Source organism: Nicotiana tomentosiformis, chromosome 3 (genome assembly GCF_000390325.3).
Source record: "Nicotiana tomentosiformis chromosome 3, ASM39032v3, whole genome shotgun sequence".
Classification (NCBI taxonomy): Eukaryota; Viridiplantae; Streptophyta; class Magnoliopsida; order Solanales; family Solanaceae; genus Nicotiana; species Nicotiana tomentosiformis.
This window is the reverse complement of record NC_090814.1, coordinates 124,597,101-124,615,439: the sequence shown is the minus strand read 5'-3', so window position 1 is coordinate 124,615,439 and position 18,339 is coordinate 124,597,101. Positions and strand designations below refer to the sequence as shown.

Here is an 18,339-nt window from a genome sequence, read left to right as displayed (position 1 = left end):
GTCATTTGTTCAAATGGTTTGTATATTAGGAGTTGATATGACATAATCAAACAAGATATCCTCCAACCAATTTAAAACCAAAAAATAAAAATAAAAATAAAAGTCAAATACACAATTTATTTAGTTTAGAAACTGAACCCAAAGGAGAATGAATATAAAAAAAATAACCATTGCTATGAAAAAAAGACTATATTAGTGATACACGAAAGTAGAAAAAGAAAAAAACAAAACATAAAAAATACATAAAAGGGGAAATGGAAAAATAACAGGAAGAGAACTGTGGAAGTTGCCGCATGTGATAACCGCTATAACCACACCCCAAATCACTCCCCTAAACTCACCACGCGGTGCGTTTTCGTCTCTCTCTCTCTCTCCTCTTTCTTTTTTTCGTCTCTCTCTCTCTCTCTCCTCTTCACATTCACAGTCTCTTTCCCTCCCTCTCTCGTCGCCCACCGACGGCGGCACCAGATTCCGGCGAACGTCACCGTCTCGCCGGAAAATATTCTCAAATATCCGCCACATTTCACATTCATTCTTTTTAATTGTTTTTCTTCCCTTAGAAAAGATAAAACTGAATAATCAGTTAGGGTTCGCTTCCGTTATCACTCAAAGATCGAACTTTTGGTCGATTTTTCCCTTACTATGCGAGAAATTTAGTGTTTCTGGTGCTGCTCCAAAAAATAACAGTCTTTTGAGATCTAATAATCCAAGTTTTCTTCACGTTTCTGAAGGATCAAATTCTGTCCTCTTTTCTCTTGCTGCTCGGATTTGATCCGCTCACGTAATCTGTTAAGCTTTTTTTTAAAAAAAAAAAAATCCTTTCGTTTCTGAGTGATTTTGGATACTACATTATCAAAAAGGCGTGAACTTGTTCAGAGTAAATAGATAAGAATTTTGAGTAGAGGGGAGTTTGTATGGGTGGGATATGTGCAGAATAGAAGGGGAAAAGAGTGAATTGGAGGACAGAGAGGAGAGGAAGAAGATAATGGGTTTCAAAGCAGTGGCTTTAGGTGATAGTCGTGTGGAGAAACTGAAAAGTTCAATGATGTCACGATCTAGAATGAAGTTATGGATGATAAGGGCAACAACGTCGATACTGTTGTGGACTTGTGTGGTTCAATTGATGACTTTAGGGGAGACTTGGGGTCCTAGGGTTTTGAAAGGCTGGCCTTCTTGTTTTTCACAGGAGTCTGCTGCTTCATTTGTTGTCAATTCGTCGCCTGAGGTCCCTGCTAGAGTTCTTCCACCTAAGAGTGAGTAGCTTTTTAACATATTCTGTCACAGAGTAGAGCATAGATGAGCTATTTTTAGTGAAATTGTGAAATAACCGCTGGTTGTTACTTCATACATTGTGGTGACATGTAAAGAGTGTTTTCTGATCACCAGTCTTTTGTGGCATGGTGCTAATTATAAATTGAGATATTTGTAAAATATGTGGTAGAATTGTTTGAATATATTGCTTGTGAATCTTAGTTGAAGTCACGAAAGGTTTATGGTCCTATTTAGGCTGTTCTAGCTTTTTGTGCAACGCTAATGGTCCAAATAAAACAGCAAAGGAGCTTGTTGCTTTCTTGGATATTTATTTTCTCACGAGTATCCAAGTCCTGACTGTTGTCATAATTATTTTTGAATCCAGGGGTTTATAAAAATAATGGTTACCTTATGGTTTCATGCAATGGAGGGCTGAATCAAATGCGTTCTGCGGTGAGTGGCTTTACTTAAGATAAATATCAGTTTAGTGGCACGAGTTGATGTAATCCGATAAGAGTAATGGTTGTGAGTTTAGGTTTCTTTAATTCTCCCACTCATTCCTCTGTATTTGTTGTTGCAGATATGTGATATGGTTACTATTGCAAGATATTTGAATGTGACTCTCATAGTTCCTGAGCTGGATAAAACCTCATTTTGGGCTGATCCAAGGTGTGTCTCCTTGAGTATGTTGATTCTAATTATAGATTGGTTCCTTAAAAAACAAAGGGTAATGATCTGTGGTACACTAACAATACTGTTGAACTTGCAGTGAATTCCAAGATATTTTTGATGTTGATCATTTTATATCATCCTTGAGAGATGAAGTTCGAATATTGAGAGAGCTACCCCCAAGATTGAAGAGGAGAGTAGAGCTAGGAATGATTTACACCATGCCTCCTATCAGTTGGTCTGATATTTCTTACTACCAAAATCAGGTTTGTAGGGTTAGGCCATGCTTCTTTGATGGTGTTGTTAACTCACGTAATCTTCTGTGAGTAATAACTGTCACATTTGCTGATTACAGATTCTTCCCCTAATTCGGAAGTACAAAGTTGTTCACTTAAACAGAACCGACGCTCGGCTTGCCAATAATGGTCAACCCATGGAAATTCAAAAACTGCGTTGTCGAGTAAATTTTAGTGCCTTGAAATTCACCCCTCAGATAGAAGAGCTGGGCAGAAAGGTTGTTCGACTTCTCAGGCAAAAGGGTCCTTTTATGGTACTGCACCTGAGATATGAAATGGATATGCTGGCCTTCTCTGGCTGTTCTCAGGGATGTAATAAGGATGAGATTGACGAGTTGACAAGAATGAGGTAAACTTATATCCTTGTATTAAGTGGTGATCTTTAGTTGTCTTGTCACTCTTGGGCTGATTTAATCCTTTTGCAGATACGCTTATCCATGGTGGAAAGAAAAAATCATAAATTCAGATTTGAAAAGGAGAGATGGTCTCTGTCCGTTGACACCTGAAGAAACTGCCCTGACTTTAAGGGCATTGGACATTGATCCCAGCATACAAGTTTACATTGCCGCTGGAGAGATATATGGCGGAAAAAGGAGAATGGCTAGTCTTACAGCAGCTTATCCTAATCTGGTAGTTAGAAAGTGCAATCTAGTTTTTAAGCTGCTTGTGTTACCTGAATTTGTGGACTCACAGTTTAAGCTATTTTATGTTGAGCAGGTGAGGAAGGAGACACTACTTGAACCTTCTGACCTTATGTTCTTTCAAAATCACTCTTCTCAAATGGCTGCATTGGACTATCTTGTTTCATTGGAGAGTGATATCTTTGTTCCTACATATGATGGAAACATGGCCAAAGTTGTTGAAGGACATCGCAGGTATTTCCATCTGATGAACTTTTTTATATGCTCAAATGCTTAAGATAAATGATATCCTTTTGTTTTGCGTTACCTGGCATGCTTTTGATTGTTAGTACTGCCCAGTATGTATTCAGTACAATTTTAGCTACATATGGTGTCTTCTTATTGGTTTGCTGGTCTTAGTACATAGTAAAGATTTGGTTGCAGCGTTATCTGTTACTTCTTCTATATAAATCTCTACCATTCTATGCAGATATCTTGGGTACAGGAAAACGATCTTGTTGGATAGAAAGCTTCTAGTGGATTTGATAGACCAACATAATGCTGGATCATTGACATGGGATGAGTTTTCTAACTCAGTTAAGGAAGCTCATGCTGAACGTATGGGCAATCCTATGAAGAGGTTGGTTATTCCAGACCGACCCAAAGAAGAAGATTATTTCTACTCAAACCCATGGGAATGTTTAGGACCATCTAATGAGGATGAAACACTAAGTAGCAGCATTTAAATCGAGGTGGCGGTTACAGTTGGTGAAGAAAAGAAAACAGCCATGCAGTTGTGTGACAGATCTAGAGAAAATAGTTCTCTCAATACCTTGAGACAAGAGTGAGAAAGCAGGATTTTGCTTTGAAGTGGCTCTTGAAGTTCAGTGGGAGGTGCACTTCGACGGGCTTAGATGACTCGAGAGCATGCTGGAGAGTACATTGAAAAGTTTTTTACATAAATTAATAATCAAATTTCCTGTATAGAAGCTTCCTTGCCATTGCAGGGTTACATCAACTCTACGGCAGTGTACACAGAGGGGTGAAATATAGAATTTCTTTTACTTGGCAGTACGGACCCAACAATTTTAAGATTCCATCTCATACCTTAGTTTAGGCTTCATTCTTTTCTGCCTCAACGCTCCCTTACAAATTTTTTTTTCTCCTCGTTTGTGTTTCTAGTAGTATCTTTTACTACCATTTATCTCGTTTGCCAACTGCTCTTGTACGAATTTTTGTGCCCCCAGCATTATATTATAGATATAGTTACTTAGGCAGCTCTCTTATAGAGAATACCAACTTTTATTTGCTTCATTGATTACTGGTTTACGTGCTAAAAGAGTTGATGTGAGCAGAACGGTTCTTATGTAGATATTTTTAGATCATGTTTGTCCAAGCGTAAGTACTTTTTGGAAAATTTAAGGTGTTTTGGCCAAAATAAAAAAATACTTTTGGGCAGCAAATTCTAACTTCTTCCAATAAACAGAAGCAACAAATTAATTTGTTCAAGATAAAACTAACCTTACAATAAATTTATATTTTTTAAATTATCCCTCATTAATTTAATATTTTTCTTTTCCTTTTTCCTTTTTTCTTTTTTATTTCTACTATACATTTCTTCTTTTTTTATTGTAACTGTACTTTTATTCTCTTTCTCCTATTCCTAAGAATAGTTTTTATATTTATATTGAATGATGCCTTTTGACATAATTTAAATTAACATTTAAATAATAAGTAATACCAAACACTCAATGTTATTGCTTTGGAATAACTATAATTTAAATTAATTAGAATTTTAATTTATATTTTTAATTTACGTTTTATATTTTAACTGAATTATTTTCTAATAAATGTTTAAATTTAATTATCTTTTCTAAATAATACTAATAGAAAATTGAACCTTTATTGTCCTTTTTCGTAATTTTATAATTAAAAGTGCTTTTTTAGAAGATTGGCCAAAGACAATAGCCATTTACCCTAGACATTGAGTCTTATGTGAAAATTGTGTAATTGAAAACCATGTACGCGAGGTGACAAGTGCGTACTTGGTTTATATGTGTAAATTATATCGGTTGAAATTAAACCGCTATTTTCCAAAATTACTAATAAAAGTGAAGATAAGTAGTTTTTGGCAGCTTGGCCAAACAGGCTCTTAATTCTCATTTGGCCATAACATTTGGGAGCTTTTTTTTAAAACTTTATTTTTAAATATCTGTTTATTTATTTTTTGGCATATTTTGGAAACAAAATCTTTAAATCGCTAAAACAACTCTAGAGCAGTTTTTGAAATTTTCTACTCACAAAACTTCAAATTCTTTTCGAGTAAAAATGCATGTCCAAATGCAATTTTAATTTTCAAAAATTATTTTTTATTTTATTTTCAAAAATTTGTTTTTTCAAGTTTCAATGTCCAAACGCTACCTTAGAGTGCTTAAAGAGATAAACTTCAGTAATGATTTTTTGGCCCAAGAGGTTTTGGATGTATACGAAGAGACAGGGGGACAATTATATTTCCATGTATATGCGGTTGGTAAGATGTGACTAGTGGGGGAAGACGAGGCAAATTATTTTGTAGTCAATATTGGGTATATGTCATGTAAAATTGAAGGTTACACATACGTCTATCATTCCTGAAAGATACAATATATTTAAAAAATGAAAAGCATATGAAAGTGATTGCTTTCGGGCTTTCGGCACATTCTTCTGATGTAAGAGTATTTGATTAATATTCCGAACTATTAATCTAACCACTATTTTTAGTAGCATCAACCAACGAACTCAACTATAAGCCTCCAACAGCTTAGGGGAGCATAGGAAGTTAGTCTAGTGCATGCAGCTTCTTGAACTACAAATTAATTATACTGAAATATGTTACTTTTAGAGAAACTATTACTTTTAGACTATCCACGTATAAACTGTTAATATTATATACGGTCGAAATAGATTTCGGCATTCATATGTCTGATCGAGTTCGAAAGATAAGCGATCGAGGTGAGACTTCAAGATGGGTTCCGAATATAGTACAAACAAGCTTCGAATCCGAGGGACCGATCAATGTCGAGTTCGATATCATTATCAAGCTCGAATCCAAATCAAACTATGATGCAAAGTAAAGCTATCAAGCTTACGATCCAGAGACCGACCAACATTGACTCCGAATCAATTCAAGGGTCCGAGTCAGAATCGAGCTTAAGCCAAGATCGAGAGCTCGAGTCAAAATCGAGCTCACGGACAAAAGCCATTGCAATCCCACTAGAGGAGAGAATTTTGGTAGGAATTCACTACTAAAAATTCGCTAAAAACCAACCAAAAAAACGACCAACGTTGGTCGGTTATGGAAAATTACCGACCAAAACGCGACCATTTCGGTGTGGACGGTGTTTTGATGGTCGGAATGGCTTACCGACCAAAGTTGGTCGGAAATTACCGACCAACTTTGGTCGGTAGCTTAAAACGACCATCTGACAAGTTTAATTACTTACCGACCAACTTTGGTCGGAAATATATTTTATTAATTTAATTTTACCGACCAAAGTTGGTCGGTTTAACTAAATTATATTTTTTTATTAATTATTAAAATTAAAAAAAAACCGACCAACTTTGGTCGGTAATTAAAAATATATATATTTTGAAAATAATTAAAATTAAACATTACCGACCAACTATGGTCGGTAATCTCAACAGTACAAGCAAAATACCGACCAAAGTTGGTTGGTAATGTTGAATTCTGAGAATTCAATGTTCATTAACCGACCAACTTTGGTCGGTATTTTAGAATAATTTATTTTTTTAATTAAAAACCGACCAACTTTGGTCGGTTTTTCTGGGTTTAATTTTGGCATAAAATGCCTGTTTTGACAGCTACATCACCTGCCAGCATACCAATACAACAGCACAACAACAACAACAACAACAACAACAACAACAACAACACAACAACACAACAATAACAACAACAACACAACAACAACAACAACAACAACAACAACACAACAACAACAACAACAACAACAACAACAACAATAACAACAACAACAACAACACAACAACAACAACAACACAACAACAACAACACAACAACAACAACCAAAACATTCAATAAATACTTTAAAACTAACAAATTAAAGTTCAATTGAACATAAAAATCCAAAATTAAGTTAAAACTAATTACAACTAGTTCAAAACTGGTTCTATTTGTCTAGTTCAAAGTATATAAAAGTCAAGGGGTATTTTCTACAACATCATCATCACCGTCTGATGAACTTTCATTTACAAGACGATATAGAGAACGGTCTTGTGGAGGACAGGAAGCACGATCACGGGGAGGACGGGAGGAACGATCACGAGCATGACGGGAGGAACGATCACGTGGAGGTCCACCCTCTGGAGATGACTCACGAGATCAGGGCAACGGAAAAGCTCCACTAGATAGGAGAGTTCTGATCAGAGCTTGCATGCCAAGGAATTGAGCATCTCTAAGCCTTTCTCTTTCCTTGGCCGCTTCTAGCTCTGATGTGAGCTTTGTCACTGTCGCCCGCATAGCGGAGAGGCTCTCCCTATTAAGTTGCTCGCCTTGCGAGGAATTCCCTATTCCTCGCATTCCACACTTATAGCGATGGAAGTTTTTAGTAGGAAGCCCGTATACCTTCCCCCATTTTGGACCGCCAACAGACTCCAACCATATTCTTTCAGCATCCTCGTCCGAAGATTGGGTTGGCTCACCCGATTCACCAGCTAGATGACTACGGATAAATTCCTTCACGTTACTTTGGTAGCGACCCTATATTATTTTAAATTAAATCAGTATTTCAAAATTTTTATAAAAGTAAATTATAATACTTAAAGAAAATTGAAAGCTTACATATGCAGTCGAGGCCCGGTCCTCGACCCACCTATCTTGATCCCCCTCTTTCTTCTTCTTCACAATATGTGTCTCCTTGAATAGCTCATCATGACTCATTGGACGCCCATACTTCTTTTCCTGAAAATAAATTAATTTAGTTAATAAACAGAATAGATATACTTAGAAAAGTAAAATAATTTAAACAATTACGTACCAATCTTCTTTTTATTGTTCCTAGGCTGATCGCACCTCCAGTGTGCAAGGAGCCTCCCTTCTCGGATGCGCGAGCTTTCTTTCCTTTTTTGCTCCTCTCTAAGAACTCCGCGGTAAGCCATTGCCTTTGCAAATCATTCCACAAATTCTCTAGTAACCAGCCAGGCCTCTTGTTCTTCTTTCTAGCATCCGAGAAAGCATCCGCCAATCTCTTGCGAGCTTTATGATGAAAATTTGTAGCCACTTTCGCGCTATAGAGGTCTTCCCATACACACTTGCTCTGTATTTTAAAAGTTAAATATTATATGGAAACATCATAAATATAAATTATTAAACTATTTAAAAGAACATTTATACCTTAAATTGATTGAAAATTTGCTCCTTCAGTGAGAATGGGCAATCAGTCCAAGTCGCATAAGGGCCATCATAAAGTTTTATGATGGCATTGGTGATCCTCGTAGTCTTATTACCCGGCCTGAACCTGTAATTTAACAATAAAAATACATTAATATCTTAGTAAAAATGTTACAAATCAATAGACGCAAAAATAATGAATAACACTTACCCATCACCCTCAGGGACTATGATGATCCCGCCATATCGATCATAATGCACTACCTCGTCATCACCATCCGAAGCATATGTATCAGAGGCATGTGAAGACGGTGTAGGCGGGTCAGAGCTAATGCCTCGCAGGCGAAGGCCTGTAATAGATGGAGTCGATGACTGCGACATAGCTGGATGCAACCCAAGTGGATGTGATACCGATGGCTGTGACCCGAGTGGCTGTGACATGGATGGATGCGATCCATGTGGCTGTGATATGTAGGGATGTGATCCATGTGGATGTGATGCAGATGGCTGTGAGGCAGCTGGACTGTATGTCAGACGTATAGTCTTATGGCCCTGTGATGGAAGACTGGGTGTCTGAATGAAGGTGTACGGCTCGTGATGCAGTGACAGCTCAGTATAGCCGTGTGGTGGAGGATAAGACATAGGCATCTCTGAAAAGGGTGGACAAGAGGGAGTATTATTTTCTACCCTCCTTTTTCCCTTCCTACCCTTTTCTCGACCCTGAGAACTAGTAGGGTCATTGTTACCTTGACCCTTGCCTACCATCTGCATAATATAATACACATTTAGATTGAAACATATAAGAAACTAGCTATAAAACGAGAGTGCTTTAAAAAACCAACTTTTTAATCCTCATCGACGTATTGTTCCTCGTCCGAGAATTCTTCGTCCTCACTTGTTTGAGCTTCATCAGTTGATTCTTCGTCCTTATTTTCTATAATTGTTACTTCATTTATATCAACTTCTTCCAATATACGTTCAGGATGTTCCAAATCATTTTCTAACTGATCGTCCACTATTTGGTGAACATTGGAGATATCGTTTTGATATGCAACATCTAACACATTCTCGACTTCCACCCTACCTACAAGCTTAGTTTTTATTACAACCCACCAATCGGACTTATTCCGCCGCAATGGATAAGGAGCATAATACACTTTCCCTAACGTTATGTGCAATTATGAAAGGATCATCTTTATAATATAACATGCAACCATCTTCATAACAATCAATTCTCATTGACGAAGGTCCTAACTTAGAAACCAATCTCTTTGCCTTATAGAAATCACCAGGTAAGTTGATATTAGGGTCAACTAGTTCACTCATAAGGTCAGTGAAAGAGTCAATGGCTGCTTGAGAAATATTTCAATTAGATTTGATACTTAGTAATCTAACTGCAACAGACAGCTCAGAGTGCGGACTTCCTTCACGTAGTGGACGACTAGCTTCCTCTAACTGTTCATAAAAACGTTTTGCGTCATCATTAGGAGTTTGTTCAATATTTTCATTGGGCTCACCCCCAAAAGCATCCGCAATCATATCCTGAATTCTAGAATCAAGATTTGTATTCTCCACCGACCTACTACTTTCACCAACAACCATGTTATGAAATATCCCACGGCTACCATCGATCTCTCCATGATTAGTCCACACAAAGTAATTCTCTATAAAGCCCTTCCTATAAAGATGAAGCTTAACTTCCTCCGATTTTTTATACTTCATACAATCGCACCTGACACAAGGGCACCTAATTACTCCTTCACTTTGGTATGGTAGAAGTGACATTGCATGTCTAATAAAGTCATCAACCCCTTCTATAAAATCCTCCCGCAATCCCCGCCGATTAGGATAATTTCTATTGTACATCCAAGTTCGATGTTCCATCTATACAAATAAAACAAGAACAAATTAATTTATTCTATAATTATAAATTATTTATATCTTTTTTAGTTAATTCAAGATAATTATTTTTTTCTAATTACACCAATTTATATCCTAAAAGTTCAATTCATATCCAAAAAGTCCAATTCATATCTTAAAAGTTCAATTCATATCCTAAACGTTCAATTCACAAGAACAAATCCTAAAAACTAAAATTTCAATTCATATCCTACGAGTTTAAACGTAAACTAACTAAACTAAAGAAATTCAACCCATACCCTAAAAGTTCGATTCACAAGAACAAATTAATTTATTCTACAATTATAAATTAATTATATCTTTTTTAGTTAATTCAAGATAATTATTTTTTCCTAATTACACCAATTTATATCCTAAAAGTTCAATTCATATCCAAAAGGTCCAATTCATATCTTAAAAGTTCAATTCATATCCTAAAAGTTCAATTCACAAGAACAAATCCTAAAAACTAAAATTTCAATTCATATCCTACAAGTTTAAACATAAACTAACTAAACTAAAGAAATTCAACCCATACCCTAAACTAAACTAATTCATAACTAATTGACTAATTAACAAAACTAATTAGTTAATAAAACTAATTAATAAAACCAATTAAAACAAGACCTAAACTCTAATCCTCAATAAAATGCAATGTTCAAATAATTGAAATACTAATCAATTGAAACTAATTCATAACTAATTAACAAAACCTAGAAATAATAAATAAATGGGTTGTAATTCAAACCTAAAATTTTTAGGAGATGGAGAAGGAGAGGGGCGGCAGTGGCAGTGGCAGGTGCGACGGCGAGGGCTGGGCGGTGGCAACGCGGGGTGGGGAATGAGATTTATGTGAGGGAAATAGAGAAGGAGATGGGGAGATTTTGAGTGAAGAGGGGAAAATTTCAGAGAAATGGGGGTTTCCCCCGTTTTTCAATTCTCTGATTTCAGAATTACCGACCAAAGTTGGTCGGTAATTTCGGTCGGTACATTAAGTGTTGACCGTTGTTTTTTTTAAAAAAAAAAAAATTAATTTTTTTTTTGTGTTTTTTTTCTTAAAATATTATAAACTATAAAAAAATATTATAAACTACAAGCATTTATTTTATTTAACTATGCAATTATTATAAATAATTATAAACTATAAGCATAATCTTTATAAATAATTATATTAACTATTTAATTTTAATAAATTATAATAACATCTATCTAAGTAAATTTTCTAAGTTATAATTAAGTATGTGAGTAATTTCTCACACACACACATACACTATATTGTAATTGATGCTAATAACTTCTTTTTTCATTCGTTCATCACTAATAATGCATGACATAGATTAATCGATATATAGGTCGAGACGTTTTGATGAATCATCGATTAATATTCATCGATACATCTAAGTAAGTTATAAGTCGATGAATCAATTTACAAATAGATATATTTGATGATAAAGTATATATACTAATTAGTATCTTCCCAAGTCTAACCCTAAAAGAACCCGACCCTGTGGTCCTAGTGCTTCATGTTCTTATATATATATATACACACACACAAACACACTTCACTGTAATACTTTAACTATATATATAGCTTGTTATAGTATATGTTAGTGTGTATATATATAGCTTGTTAAAGTTTGACCATGTTTGACCTATTAATTTAACTCGTTTACTTAATACTAATAGCTTCTTTCGTTTATTTAATTTGTGATCCATATATATATATATATATATATATATATATATATATATATATATATATATATATATATATATGTGTCAAAGATGTTTAGTATTAATTCTTTTATTTTTCATTCATTCATCACTAATAATGCATGGCATAGCTAGATTAATCGATATAAGTCGAGACGTTTTATTTTTATTATTAGTCGATATAGGTCAAACGTTTTGTTTTTAATATTCATCGATGCATCTAAGTGAGTTATAAGTCGATGAATCAATTTACAAATAGCATGTTATATATAGTATATGTTAGTGTATTCATTATTTGTATTACAAAAGTGTTAACGAATTATATTTATATTATTTAGATAGTAAATATAAAAGTAATTCGAAAGTTTGATCAATGTTGATGTAATAACCGACCAACTTTGGTCGGTTATTTTGCAGAAAATAACAATTACCGATCAAAGTTGGTCGGTAAATGCTTCCCCTACATTAACCGACCAACGTTGGTCGGTAATTTTAAATATAAATTCTTAAATATTATAAAACATTTTAAATAATAAAATAATTATTAAAATTTAAAAAATTGGATCCAGATTCCCGACCAACGTTGGTCGGTAATCCAAAATTTTCTTGTCTGACCAGCTGGGTCAATTTGTTGACCAATTTACCGACAAACGTTGGTCGGTATTTAGTTATAAAAAAATATAAATTTTTTTCCCCAGTTTCCATCCAACCTGGACGGTTTTTGGTCGCTTTTTTTGACCGACCAACGTTGGTCGGAAATAGTTGGTCGGTTTTTAGCAGATTTTTAGTAGTGATTGTGGAAAAGTTGATCTATCATAGACTTCCCACTGAGTATTTTTAATTATATTTAAAGTAAGATCCCTCTACTATAAAGGTGGAAGGGCAGTTTTTAGATAGAGCTCACATTGTAATTCAAGCACCATATCCTCTTATATTCAAAAGTTACTCTTTTAAGCCTAAAAAACTGATCCATCTTGCTTAGTCCTAAAAATTGTCTTCCTTACAACTTTGTTTATTTTACATTCTTTGCAGTTCATATTTGATATTTCCTTTTATCCTTACGATTTGTATTAAGCTATATCACATATCCTTAGAACTACGCATAAATTCAACTCTATCCGTTTTTCGGGTAAACAGTTTGGCTCACACCGTGGGGCTAAGGATAACAGTGGTTATTTGATACGAATCTGAAAAAATACGCTATTGTGTTTTGCGCTTGTTTCCGAAAATATCTTGAATTTTGGATTAGCTACGACAAACCACCAATCAAATGGCTTCACCAATCGACAACGGAGCCGGCCTTCAAGATAAAAACAACAACTTGACACCCAGTACTGAAAGACCACTTGTAAACGCCATTGGAGCTCGAATCGGAGCGCCAATAGATATCAATTCGCATGTAACCATTGAGGCGAACCTACATGCTGAACCCGAGAATAACATCAATGGTGGTACTCGGTCTGCAGCTCGAGATACCCATAACATCGAGAAAAACGGCATTAGCTTGCGTATGATTTTCGAAATATTGCAAGCCCAACAGGCAGCAATAGCTCAGTTGTAGAGCCAAACCCAGCTACAAAGCAGGCCGGAGCTCAATCCACCTCGAGAAATCACCCATAGAACGGGGCTAGCCATAGTTAAGTCAAATGAGCAAGAATCGGGGACTACTCCCGAAATTACTAAATTGCTCGAGGAACTCACAAAGCGAGTCGAAGCCAACGATAAAAAAGTAAAAACTTATAACTCTAGGGTCGATCAGATCCCGGGAGCTCCACCAATGATAAAAAGATTGGATTCGAAAAAATGCGTGCTAAAAACTTTTCCCTCGAGCGCAGCCCCGAAACCAATCCCCAAAAAATTCAGTATGCCCGAAATTCCCAAATATAACGGAACGACCGATCCCAACGAGCATGTGACTTCTTACACATGTGCCATCAAGGGCAATGATTTAGAAGACGATGAAATCGAATTTGTGTTGTTAAACAAATTCTGAGAGACCCTCTCGAAAGGGGCGATGATTTAGTATCACAACCTACCACCAAATTCCATCGACTCGTTCGCCATGTTAGCAGATTCTTTTGTGAAAACACATGCCGGCGCCATAAAAGTCGCAACAAGGAAATTGGACCTCTTCAAGGTAAGACAAAAAGATAACGAGATGCTGAGGGAGTTCGTATCTCGTTTTCAAATGGAACGAATGGACTTGCCACCAGTCACAGACGATTGGGCTATTCAGGCTTTCACTCAAGGTTTGAACGAACAAAGTTCGACGGCTTCACGTCGATTAAAGCATAACCTGATCGAATACCCAGCCATCACATGGGCCGACGTGCACAATCGATACCAATCAAAAATTAGGGTCGAAGATGATCAATTGGGGGTCTGAACCCACTTTTCGAAGGGGTACTAATCGATAACGAGGCCCGATCGGGTATCGATACCAACCGTACAACAGAAGCCACGGAGTCAGTGAATCGAGACATAACCTCGGGAAAATAACAAAAGAAGTGATCGAGGTCAAGGGTCCCGGGGGCTGATGAACAGAAGTAGGTTCGATAGGCCTGCCGGATCTAAGGAAGCACCTCGGCTATCGGAATATAACTTCAGCATTGATGCATCAGCCATCGTTTCGGCTATCAAACGCATCAAAGATACTAAATGGCCTCAACCCATGAAGACCGATCCTGCCCAGAGGAATCCCAATCAAATGTGCGAATATCATGGCACCCATGGCCACAGAACAGAAGATTGCAGGCAACTAAGAGAGGAAGTAGCCCGGTTATTCAACAAAGGGCACCTTCAAGAATTTTTTAGCGATAGGGCGAAGAACCATTTTAAAAATAGGGATTTCGGCAAGCAAAACGAACAAGAAGAACCACAGCACGTCATTCACATGATCATCGGACGGCGCCAATATCCCTCAGGGACCAGTGCTTAAACGCACTAAGACATTGATTGTGAGAGAAAAGCGATCTCGAACTCAAGATTACACACCCATAGAAACTTTGTCCTTCAATGATGAAGATGCAGAAGGAATCATACAACCTCATAACGATGCAATGGTAATATCCGTACTCATGAATAAAACTAAAGTTAAGCGTGTGTTGATTGATCCAGGTAGCTCGACCACCATCATCAGATTGATGGTCGTAGAACAACTCGGCCTGCAGGACCAGATCGTACCCGCAACCCTAGTTCTAAACGGATTCAATATGGCATGTGAAACCACCAAAGGCGAGATAATTCTACCAATAAACGTGGCCGAAACCATCCAGGAAACAAAGTTCCACGTGATCGAAGGCGACATGAGATACAACGCCCTTTTCGGAAGGCCATGGATTCACAACATGAGAGTTGTACCTACACCAGGTCCTCAAATTCCCAACATCGAGAGGAGTCGAAATAGTGTACGGAGAACAACCAGCCACAAGAGAAGTGTTCGCTGTCGAGGAAGCGAAACCAATATCCTCACCTTTGCCAGTAAAGGGATCGGGCTCAGAAGGGGAACGAGATACCAAATAGCAATCACAGACATCGGCCTTGACCCAACCAGATAACCAGAAGATCGAAGAAGATGATGATCAGAGGATCCCTCGATCCTTCGTGATTCCCGATGACTCTGATGACACCAAATCAACAATTGAGGAACTGGAGCAAGTCACACTAATCGAGCACTGGCCCGAACGGAAGGTATACCTGGGAATGGGGTTGAGCCCCGAACTCAGGAAGAAACTTATTCAATTTCTTATCGATAACATCAAATGCTTTTCCTAGTCCCATTTAGATATAACAGGGATTCCACCGGACATAACGACGCATCGGCTAAGCTTGGGCCCTAGGTTCAGACCGGTGAAGCAAAAGAGAAGACCCCAGTCCGAGGTAAAGCACGCGTTCATAAAGGACGAGGTAACCAAACTTCTCAAGATAGGGTCCATTGGGGAGGTGAAATATCCCGAATGGTTAGCCAATATAGTTGTAGTACCTAAAAAGGGAGCAAACTTAGAATGTGCGTGGACTATAAGGATTTGAACAAAGCATGCCCCAAAGATTCCTTTCCGCTGCCCAACATTGATCGCATGATCGATGCCACGTCGGCCACGAGATCCTCATTTTTCTCGATGCCTATTCCGGGTATAATCAAATCCAGATGAACCTGGAGGACCAGGAAAAGACTTCATTTGTCACCAAATATGGAACATATTGTTATAATGTGATGCCCTTCGGGCTAAAAAATGCAAGGGCTACTTACCAACACTAGTAAATAAAATGTTCGAAGAACAAATAGGTAAATAAATGGAAGTTTATATTGATGACATGCTAGTTAAGTCCCTGCACGCAGAGGACCATTTGACCCATTTGCAGGAAACGTTCGAGATTTTGAGGAAATACAACATGAAGCTCAACCCTTAAAAATGTGATTTCGGGGTCGGTTCGGGCAAGTTCCTCGGCTTCATGGTGTCAAATCGGGGAATCGAGATTAACCCCGACAAAATTAAGACCATCAAAGACATCACCATTGTGGACATCGTGAAAGCTATACAAAGGTTAACGGGACGGATTGCAGCCTTAGGCCGATTCATTTCAAGATCATCAGATCGAAGTCATAAATTTTTCTCCCTACTCAAAAAGAAGAACGATTTCGCTTGGACCCCGGAATGCCAACAGGCATTAGAGAAACTAAAACGATATCTAAACTTTGCTTGTACTTGGCAGTATCAAAAATCGCAGTAAGCGGTGTCTTAGTTCAAGAAGAGCAAGGTACGCAATTTCCCGTTTATTATATAAGTCGGACCTTGGGTGAAGCAGAAACTAGATATCCACACCTAGAAAAATTGGCATTTACACTAATAAGCGTCTCTAGAAAGTTAAGACCGTACTTTCAATGTCACCCCATATGCGTATTAACCACTTACTCGCTTTGAAATATTTTGCACAAGCCCGAACTATCAGGCTGATTGGCCAAATGGGCCGTCGAACTCAGTGGGTACGATATCGAATATCAACCTTGTACGGCCATCAAGTCTCAAATTTTAGCAAACTTCGTGGCCGATTTCATGCCAACCCTCGTACCCAAAGTCGAAAAAGAATTCCTCTTGAAATCGGGTACGTCATCGGGGGTATGGACCCTTTTTACGGACGAGGCTTCGAACGTGAAGGGGTCCGGGCTAGGCATAGTTTTAAGCCACCCACGGGCAACACTATTAGGCAATCTATTAAAACTACCAGGTTGACTAACAACGAGGCCGAGTATGAGGCCATGATTGCAGGTCTCGAGCTAGCTAAAACCTTGGGAGCAGAAGTCATTGAAGCCAAATATTACTCTTTGCTGGTGGTAAGTCAAGTAAACAAAACCTTCGAAGTTCAAGAAGATAGAATGCAAAGGTATTTGGACAAACTACATGTCACTTTGCACCATTTCAAACAATGGACTTTACAGCATATTCCACGAGAGGAAAACAGTGAGGCCGATGCACTTACGAATTTGGGTTCATCGGTCGAGGAAGGTGACTTGAGCTCGGGGACTGTCGTTCAACTCTCGAGATCCGCGATTGAAAAAGGTCATGCCGAGATAAATTCTACGAGCTTAACTTGGGATTGGAGAAATAAGTATATTGAATACTTAAAGAACCGAAAGCTCCCATCGGACCCTAAAGATTCAAGGGCACTATGGACTAAAGCTGCTCGATTCACATTGGCCTCAGATGGAATGTTATTCCGAAGGACATTCGATGGACCATTGGAAGTATGCTTGGGTCCAGGTGATACCGATTACATCCTACGTGAGGTACACGAGGGCACTTGTGGGAATCACTTCAGTGCAGATCCACTAGTCCAAAAAATAATCAGGGCAGGGTATTATTGGGTCGATATGGGCAAAGATGCGAAGGAATTTGTTCGAAAATATGACAAATGTCAAAGGTTTGCACCAATGATCCATCAACCCGGGGAGAAACTTCACTCAGTCCTATCCCCATGGCCATTCATGAGATGGAGAATGGATATCGTCGGCCCTCTGCCATCGACCCCGGGTAAAGCTAAATTCATTTTATTTATGACTGACTATTTCTCCAAATGGGTTGAAGCACAAGCATTCGAGAAAGTAAGAGAGAGAGAGAGAGAGAGAGAGGTTATAGACTTTATCTGGGATCATATCGTATGTCGATTCGGGATACCCGCTGAAATAGTATGTGACAATGGGAAATAATTTGTTGGCAGCAAAGTGACGAAATACTTCGAAGATCACAAAATAAGAAGGATATTATCAACACCATATCACCCCAGTGGGAACGGACAGGCCAAATCAACGAACAAAACTATCATTCAAAACCTAAAGAAGAGGCCGAACGACGCCAAAGGAAAATGGAGAGAAATCCTACCCGAAGTCCTTTGGGCATATCGAACAACGTCAAAATCTAGTACAGGGGCAACCCCGTTCTCCTTAGTATATGGGTCCGAAGCCTTGATACCCGTCGAAGTCGGC

At 37.8% G+C, this 18,339-nt stretch overlaps 1 protein-coding gene across 1 annotated transcript; it reads left to right on the top strand.

Moving 5' to 3' along the window:
• The first annotated feature begins 345 nt into the window (after positions 1–345).
• LOC104105182 (rhamnogalacturonan I rhamnosyltransferase 1-like) lies at positions 346–3,907 on the top strand. The gene is made up of 8 exons (XM_009613437.4): positions 346–1,253; positions 1,637–1,704; positions 1,832–1,920; positions 2,021–2,186; positions 2,276–2,565; positions 2,642–2,846; positions 2,934–3,091; positions 3,327–3,907. The coding sequence occupies exons 1-8, from the start codon at positions 926–928 to the stop codon at positions 3,580–3,582; spliced, it is 1,560 nt and encodes a 519-aa protein (XP_009611732.1). The 5' UTR covers positions 346–925; the 3' UTR covers positions 3,583–3,907.
• Positions 3,908–18,339: the final 14,432 nt, after the last annotated feature.